Raw genomic sequence first — 9,527 nt, forward strand, 5'->3', positions numbered from 1 at the left:
ACAATCCACTCACCTTGGCCTCCCAAAGTGCCGAGGAATTACAGACTGAGTCACCAACCCCGGCCAAATATTATGCTTTTACTATGCTTCTCCCTAACCTGATACACCTTCTCCATCCTTGCCTGTCTGAATCATTTGTTCTTCAAGACTCTCACATTCTAAGTCTTCTGTGTATCTCCCTTTTCTCCTTTTCTGCTAGAACTCTCACTCATCTCACTCTCTTCTTCTTTTTTTTTTTTCTTTTTTTGAGTTCGACTCTCACTCTGTCGCCCAGGATAGAGTGCTGTGGCACGCTCAGGGCCTCAGCAACCTTGACCTGCTGGCTCAGGCGATCATTTGCCTCAGTTTTCCAAATAGCACATCACCAGTCCTGGCTAATTTTTTGATTTATTGTAGAGAGAAGGTCTTGCCAAGTCTCCCAAGTTGGTCTTGGAACCCTGGGCTCAGGCAATCCTCTCACCTCCACCTCCCAAAGTGCTGGGACTACAGGCGTGAAACACTGTGCCCAGCTCTCATTCTCTTCTTAACGCAAATGAGTATAACTGTATCACACAAATTAATACTCATTCCTCATAGTCTATTATACATTCCTAAAAATTTTTTTAGTTTGTAACATGCTTGAGAGTTTGTACAATCTTCTAGGAACCCTAACAAACACATCTGTAGAAACAGAGCATACTATGGTATGCTAAGAGCACAAGAGGAACCTAAAATCAGATTTCCATGGTTAAATTTTAGGCTTTAATACTTGTAAGCTGTGTGATCTTGCTTAAACGTATCTGCTTAGAACCTCAGTTGCCTTGACTGAAAAATGCAGATAATAAAATTATGACCTACATTGTGAGGATCCCTGTAAAGCTCTTAGGATAGCACTAGGCACAAAATAAGAGCTCTGGAAAAATTGGTACTATGATGATGATGATGATAATGATAATGATAATAATAAGAAGAATTTGTTTATTATTCCCTATAAAGCTGAACACAGACCTGGCTCATATTACATATTGTAATAAGTAAAAGTTATTCTCTGAGAGGCAATCAATCACCCCTGCCAGAAAAGTATGGATAGATTCAGCCTTTCAGAACTGCATCTTCCTGTATTTGTTAAAACTATACCATTTAAAATCCCCCTTAGGATTGTTTCACACATGAGGCAATGAAACTTCCACCATGTTCACATAAATGGAAGACAGACAAGGTTAACTTAGCAGTAATTGTTTTTCACTGATGCTTACCTGAATTAAGTTTATTTGATTAAATTATTTTCTTTAGAATAAATCAAAGTACATCACTGCTTATCAATAGCACCTCTGGCTAACAACTAGTAAACTCATAGTTACTTAACTTTGAATTTATTTTATGTTATTTTATTTATTTTTGAGTTGGAGTTTCACTCTGCCGCCCAGACTAGAGTGCAGTAGCTGCTCCCGGCCACCGCAGACTCGACCTGCTGGGCTCCGGCAATCCTTCCGCCTCAGCCTTCCAAGTAGCTGGAACTACAGGCGCGCGCTACCACGCCTGGCTAATTTTTTGATTTATTGTAGAGATGAGGTCTCACCAAGTTGCCCAGGCAGGTTTCGAACCCGCGGGCTTAGGCAATCCACTCACCTCAGCCTCTCAAGGCGTGGGATTACAGGCTGAGCCACTGAGCCTGGTTACTTTGAATTTTAGAAGTCTACACCATTAAATTGCAGCCACCCAATGTAAGAGGAACCCTTTCAGTAGCTAGAAGAAATTGAGTTGTGTCTGAATGAATTAAAAAGGCAGCTTTTATAGAACGTCCATACAAGTTGAAATTCAGAAACTTACTGAACTTTCTTTCTCCATACCCCAACAAATTTCAGTACTATACAAAGCTACAAAACACAATGGCAGCAGATAATGATGGAAGAAATTATTGATATAATTTTGTCCGATGATTTTGCTTAAATGAATATCAGTTAAACTCACCAGATCACAAATGAACCAGTTTTACTTCCTTCAAACATATTGAAATTATAGGGACAAAATTATTCCATTATATAGACTTGTTTTGCTTTTCTTTTCTGCTTTGTTGTTCTGTTTTATGTAGTCACTCTTTCTTTTATAGCCTAATTTTTTTTTCTTTTCTCCTTTGATGCTCAAAGTCACCACTGTATACATAATACCTAAGGCATTTATGTAGAAATGAGTACATAAGTCATTTAGCTTAACTTTAGACCTACAGCAACTTGGATGGACTTGAGTCTATAATATTGAGTGATCTATCACAGAAACAAATTACTATCACATGTTTTCACTCATAAGTGGACCTTGTACAATTACCGTAATACTATAAGAAAAGGATTGTCAGCAGTGGGAAGTTGCCAGGGGGTTGGGGCGGGATTAGCAGTAGTGCGATTCTGTGGAGGGGGGGTGGGGAGGGGGACACATCTCATTAACAAGGGTACCTGCATAATGAACATTTGTATACTTAACCCTGAATTGTACCTCACATTTTTTTAAATTAAAAAACAACTTTAGACCTAATATTTCTTTTTGTTGGACTTCGCTTCATAGTTAATACACAACTCTCCATGCAAATTTCAAATGCGTATTACTTACAGACTAGTAAAGAACAGGAGCCTAATTCCTTCATAATATTCTGTAAGCTACCCCCTTTCCCCCAATCCTACATAAATAACAGTAGAATATTGAATTTAAGGTTGTGCCATTTGACTCTGGAAGCATCAGTTCTTCAGCAAAGTTGCTTTCAGTCTGGATCTGAAATGATGAGATCATGAATTAGGAATGATTCTGATGACAGTAATATTTACCTCTTTGAGACAGCCCATAAAGTTGTTACTGACTGGTGACCCTGGAAGGTCGGCTGTGCTGGGACTGCCTCCAACATAGAAAAAGTCATCAGACCCCAGCATGGTATAATCTTCTTGCGTGTAGCCCGTTGTGGTAAGAATCCCATCCACTGATATTGTCACCTAGATAACAAAGCACAGGGAAAGGACACGCTATACTCAGACCTAGATACTGTAATCCTGGGATATGCCTGTTTTGTGTTTTGTTTGTTTTATTTTTTTGTTTAGCTTTTTGCTTTTTTTTTTCTGTTTGTTTGGTTTTTGTTTTTAGACCTATGGAGGAACCCATTTTCATGTCTGTTTGAGGTTTATTCTTAGATTCTATTCAACTAGCCCTAAAAGATCTAAACTAGTTAGAGAGTTAGCTGATTATTGAAGTAGTGTCAGCGTTATCCCTACTGCAACTCAAAAGTTATTTAGCAGACACAAAAATGGTGTTAGTAAAATGCTTCCTAGGTTAGTTTTGCTGGTGTACATATTAGTAAAGTTCAGTCGTCTGTTATCAACTAATCACAACGTGCACCTTGTTAACATAAAAGGCGCAAGCTATTTCCAGCAACATCACTATTTGCACTATTGAGCAGCAATTGTTCAGCATGCAAGTGCCTAAGTCCATGCCAAAGGGGGAAAAAAGGCAAAACAACCAGTAGAAGCAGCACACGCCAATGTGCACATGCAGGAAGTATAGTACAGTTCAGAAAAGAAAGGAAAAAAAACAGGGAAAACCAAAGGAAAAAAACAACAACTGCTTTGTGATGACGTAAAGATGAGTGGGTGTGGCATCTCCAGCATTCCCAAATCAAGTTTCCATGCCATGCATCATGAATGGTTAGAGACTGGTTGAGCCTGCGGTCACTCGGGCCAGCCACCATTTTGTCTTATCCCGTGTTAACCACAGCTGGATGCAAAAACGTTCGAAACGTTAACGATGCCCCTACAGGTGAGTTGGAAAACAGAAGTTGACAGGAACAGGTAAAAAATAAGAAGGTCAACAACAGATGAAAAGAAGGAGGTCAAAGTAAGCAGAAGAGTACCAACCGCAGTTCCTCTTTTGTTAATGATGTCTACAGTTAAAAGAAAGAAAGAAAACACACGGCAAACCCAAAATAAGAAACAATTAGAATGATATCTACCGAACAATGTAGTTTGTTTACCATAGCGTGTCCAATGCCTGAGTGCTTTGTGGAGAAGGGGGGAGAAAGGAAATTAAAAACTGTGAACAGAATAACGATCGTTACTTAAAAAATATGATGGTTTCTACCATGTTAGTACATTTTTTGATTCAGGTAACGGTTAGTAGAATGAAACATTCCATGAATGACATGTTAGTTATTAAGCATGTTAGTAACATAGAAAAAGGGCAAAAAAATTTTACAAGAAAAAAGCAGACTAACAAGTAGGCCTCCCACAGAGGTAATATATTTTCCTGCCATTATTGTTCATAACTTGCTACTAGACAGAAACAGACACATGGCAATGTTCCCTTTGCCTTCCTGAGTACATCTGAGAGACATTTTGAAAAGTCTAAAAGGGATTCAAAGTCCTAAAGCTTTTCAGCTGACCACTGCTGCCCTATGCCCATAATTGATCCCTCCTCCACCCCGGCCCACCCCAGTCCCAGCAAATTAGTAGGAATCAGTTGGCATTGCCCTACTACTCAATTTTACAGCATACAAGGACTCCTCCTCAACTTCAAAACTTCCTTCGGTCATATTGATGAACTTTAGGGTCACAGTTTACTGCAATGAAACAAAGCAAAGATCCTGACACATAGAATGAGTAGAATGGATTTGTGTTTAATCTGTCTTGCTACACATGCACCCCAGCTGTATAACTAATTTCCTTTGAGCTACCAATTCACAGTTTGGTTGTAACCTGAGCAAAGGCAAATCTAGAAAGTGGGCTTCTCAAGCCCCCACCCTTCCTTCTGTGCTTCTCTCAAATGAACTTCTAGTCTCTTGGTGAGTATCTGAGAGATGAAATAAAAAAGGAAAACCAAAGAGACAGACTTATAGGAAACCCACGGTCTATACTGATGGTGGGTAACCCTCTCCCAAGGCAGGTTGAAGCATGCAGGGTCTCTCCCATGTCAATAAGGCATCTGAAAGGTTTTTGGGGTTTTCAAGCATCTTTCAGTTTTACTTGTCTGCTTTAACTAGACTAAATCTCCACTCCTAAATTTCTTTTTTTTGTTTTTCTAGTTTAAGCCTTTCAGAAGTGGGAAAGAAAAGGTTAGACAGTTAACAGCTCTGAAAGAGAGGGCTGTTTTAGTAAAGGAAAACCAGAGACAATCCGGTCATTCTGCAACTGTTCAGAGAAACAACAAATATGTTAAGGATATTAGTTTGAGATCAGCATGTACCGCAAAAAAATTAGTCACTGTCAACACTTAACAAAATGATACATTGTGATATAAAGTTTCAAATAATAACCAAAATATATAAAATATTAAATATATAAGAACAATCAGTTCACTTTCATCTGTATATATACTGTAATAATTTATCTCAGTTAAACACTTACAGTATATGTGGACCCACAGATTTCAGATTTCATAAATAATTGATATTTTCCTAGTAGATGGCCTCTTGCAAAAACTTTTAAAAAAATACAATCAAATAGAAATGGGCACCTAGAAGATGAACTGTCCTTTCCAGTCATTTGGGGTTTAACTTAAAGTGTCTGTGCTAAAAATAAGAATATCTTCATAAAAACAGACTCTTCAGGAGATATGAAAGCCCCCAAAATTATTTTTTCCCCTCTGGGACTTTTCTTGTCCCCAATTAGGGGTTGGCAGCAGGGAGGGAGTAGGGATTGATACAATCCCAAATCACAAACACTATTGTTTTGACTACAAAAAAGGAACTGTGATTCAATGACCCCAATGTGCATGCTTCCAAATGATCACCATGAAAACTATAATTTAAAATCAAACAAACAAAAAAACCAAAAACACAACAAAATCACACACATCACAGGAAGGGCAGGTTGCAGGGATATCCTTGCAGCCCTCTGGGAAATTGTCATATGTCACTGTATCAAAATAGCCTTTGGGCCCCCAGAACTTTCTAGATATGCCCCTGCTCAAGTATGGCAGGAAGATTCATCTCAGAAAAATAAAAAACTAATTTGTAAGAGACTCTGAGGAGCCCTGTATCATGTTGTTCGAGTTTTCAAGTACCACACACACAGCTGTAGCGAGAAATAAAGCCAGTTACTCTCTTATCCACTGCGCTGTTACCTGACGCAGATTCCTGGTGACTTTGACATCATGCCAGGCATTATCATTAAACTTTCCATTCACGGGCTCCACTAGTGCTTCAAAGGCCCCTGATCCCAAATTAATGACCAGAGAGACAGCTCCATTTTTCAGGGCAAGATTGACATAATCAGCCGATTTCCCGGTGTGAAGCATCAGTCCATTCCTCTGAAGGGTTTTAAAGGACAGAGTTATTTCATCACTGCTGCTTTGAATGGGGTTTTGAGACAAGTCGTAGCAGAAGTATTCAGATCCCTTGAAAGTGGCAATATATTCTTCTTTTCCTAGAGGAAAACAGATGATACACACATAAGTAAAGAAATTCACTATGCAAATCAGCAAGATCTCAACCGTAACAATAGCTAATCAGCCCCTAAATTCATGCTTTGCCTGGTCAACATTCACGACAAGAGTCCTGTCACAGAGTCAAATACTACTGTATGTAGGTGGCAGTATGTGTTTGATAAACCTCCTCCACTATTGGACTATCAGCTACGCTAGCTAAAGTTGACATTCTTGAAAATTCAATTAATTTTAAGTATCGCTACAAGAGCTCTGATCAGAGACTGTAGCTCTGTGATGTCTCCAGGGCACGAGTCAGGTACCATCAATGCATATTGGATAATTCCACTCTGCTGGCAACGATGGATTCCAACATGTTTGCAGCATTCTCTCCATCCAGCTGAGGCATTATCTTAATTTTCAGTGAGACACTTATATTCAAAGATCTTTCTCAATGAAGAGCCAAATATTTTCATCATTGAGAGATCAGAACAAATTATCTGGTGAGGGAGAAAGAAAAGACTAAAAAAATAGCATCGGGTCTGGGAGTAATCAGATCTCTTATAGAGCATGTAGACTTTTTCTCCCTGGATGGAGGAAGTAGGGATATAAAGTCTAACAGGGTCAGCTGGATTATTTGATTCATTTCCTGGTCTCGCCAAGCAGATGATAGGGCTAGCTTTTATGAGACTGGTAAGAATTCCAGCATATAATCATGAGGATTGCACGTAAACTAAGTCTCAAGATTTTCTGCATATCTCAGTCTTTACCATAGGTAGGAGTAACAGTCTTGGATTCCACAAGATCAAACAGGTCTAACAGAAATGTGGCTATTTGTAAAGAGCAATCTTCTCCCACTGGTGAAGTGAATTTAACCAAAGGAAAAGTGTAAGCAAACGCTCCCTTGATTTTCCAGGCAATAATGATGTTGTGTCAAGAAAAATGAGGCAGTACAGTTGGGAATCAGCTTCTGATAAACTGGAAACATAGACGTATAAGTGGTACTAGAGAAACTTAATCTGTCCCACTGGTAATATAGTTCTACTATTAAGTCCACCAGAGGGTTCACATACAATCAGGCATTATGCTCTTCCTCTATAATAGATTTTTACTTCAGTATTCTTTTCATTTGATTGTCAAATAACTCATGACCTGGAATCAGATCGCAAATCAAAGTTTCAGCTCATCAGTGCAAGATGTTCTGATTTCCTGGATGCAGAAAATACCATAAGTACCTACAGGTAGTCAAGCCATGCCAATGAGCAAGGCAGTGAGCACTTAGGGACTTTCACAAGGAAGGGAGCCTTAAAATAATAGCCACTGGCTACTAGTAAATTATTAGCAAAGACTAGCAGTCAGGCCAAATCGACCACATTCTGAGTAAGAGTCATAGGGAGGACAACTCAGTACATACTAGGTGTCTCTCTCATTTAAGCATCAAAATATTGGCTGAGCACCTCCCACATGCTCAGCACAGTACTAGTATCTTCAGGGATGATGACATGAACACAGCTGGCCTAACTTCTGTTTCAGTAAGTTTAGATGTCCACTTTCCTGGTCAGTTCAATATGGTAAGTGGTTCAGTATTGAGTACAACTAAATATTTCTGTTATGCTGGGGGGGGAAATGCGGGTCAAAATATGAGTCTGGACCCTATGTCAGCCACTAGCTAACTATCACAAGAGCAATTATGCACTTTTCTAAATCTCAGTTTCTGAAAATGGTTAGTGATACCAATCTCCCAGAATGGGTATGAGGATTAAGTAAGATAATGCCAGTGTAGACATCTGGTAAAACTGGTGAGAAGGTAGATGTCTTCTTCCTTGCCTAACTAATATGATAAATGTGATACACGGTTTAAAACAAACAACAGAAATCATATTTTACTGTGAAATCTAGAATATTTTCATTAGGATAAGACACAGAACAAGAATTTCCACTATCAACATTTCTATTCAATATTGTACTTTCCTATACTTGAAATTGTAGCTAATGCAGGAAGACAAGAAAAATATATAAAGATTATAAATGGAGAAAATAACATCACATTAGCAAGTATGATTGCATAAACTGAAATACTAAAATAATCTACAAAATTACTTGGCTTAATAAAATATTTTAGAAAGATTTTTAAGTCCTATATGCTAGAGACAATCAATGTTTTAACATATATAATAGACCTATAGATTCAATAAAATTCCAATAAAATATCAATATATTCTTAAAATAAATGTGAACAGCTGATGCTACCAATTCTGTGGGAAAAACAAAGCACACAAAACAGTCAAGATATGGCAGAGAGAAAAGATGAAGCAACTTGCCTGTGTAGAGATGGACATTTATTAGAAAATTATGGTAATTAAGAGACTTTATTAGTATACATAGAAATAGGAGAATAAAGATAACCAAACTTAAAATACTCATAAGCATATATGAAAACAATTTATGCTAAGTCAAGCACTGCATACAATTGAGCACAAGATAGTTCATAAATGGTGCTGGGACAACTGGCTATCTATATGAAAATAGTGAAATAATATTTACATCATTTCATACAAAAAAATCAATTCTAAGCATTCAAATTTGTAAAGGTAATATGTGAAAAGTTTTGTAAGGCAAGGCATTATAACATGGACATGTGGAAGGATTTATAAAGCTGGCATGAAAGTTCTAAGAAATATTGATATATTCATTTACATTAAAATTAAGAACATCTGTTTATCAATAATTCCATGGAGTAAAAAGTTCAGTAAAAAATTAGGAGAAAATATTTTTATTACTATTAATCAACAAAGGACTATAATCTAGAATATGCCAAGTACCCCAATAAGAACATTAAAAAAAGATAACCAACGGGGAAAACAAACAAAAGAAATGTAATTTCATAGAAAACAGATATGTATGTTCATTCCTATTAGTAGTCAGGGTAAGGCAAAAATTAGACTATATTCAGATACCAGTTCATATGAAAAAATATTTCAAAGCCATGAAATTGACCAAAAATTAAAAGATCAAAATTCCACATTTTGGCAAGTCTGTTGATAGTCATTCATATGTACTGCTGATGAGGGTGCTAATAAAATGAAAACTACCCAATGCAATAAGCTCCTTTCGGCATTATTAAATCTCATAGGGATACCACATATTACAAA

The 9,527-nt window shown here is 37.6% G+C and overlaps 1 protein-coding gene across 15 annotated transcripts in view; it reads right to left on the bottom strand.

The window, feature by feature from the left end:
• The window catches only part of NRXN1 (neurexin 1), a 701,758-nt gene extending 695,383 nt beyond the window's left edge, over positions 1–6,375 (bottom strand). For 5 of the 15 annotated variants that reach the window (XM_021717192.1, XM_021717189.1, XM_008067271.1 and 2 more), the window contains exons 1-2: positions 6,076–6,373; positions 2,796–2,957 (exon numbers count right to left, since the gene is read on the bottom strand). In XM_021717192.1, the coding sequence (XP_021572867.1) occupies positions 2,796–2,957; positions 6,076–6,249 (336 nt within the window). In that variant the 5' untranslated portion in view covers positions 6,250–6,373. Of the gene's footprint in view, positions 1–2,795; positions 2,958–3,967; positions 4,013–6,075 lie in introns of all 15 variants that reach the window. The other 10 variants (XM_021717188.1, XM_021717190.1, XM_021717186.1 and 7 more) reach the window with 5 other exon arrangements.
• Positions 6,376–9,527: the final 3,152 nt, after the last annotated feature.

Source organism: Carlito syrichta, unplaced genomic scaffold (genome assembly GCF_000164805.1).
Source record: "Carlito syrichta isolate Samal-C Ts95f unplaced genomic scaffold, Tarsius_syrichta-2.0.1 Scaffold309463, whole genome shotgun sequence".
Lineage (NCBI taxonomy): Eukaryota > Metazoa > Chordata > Mammalia > Primates > Tarsiidae > Carlito > Carlito syrichta.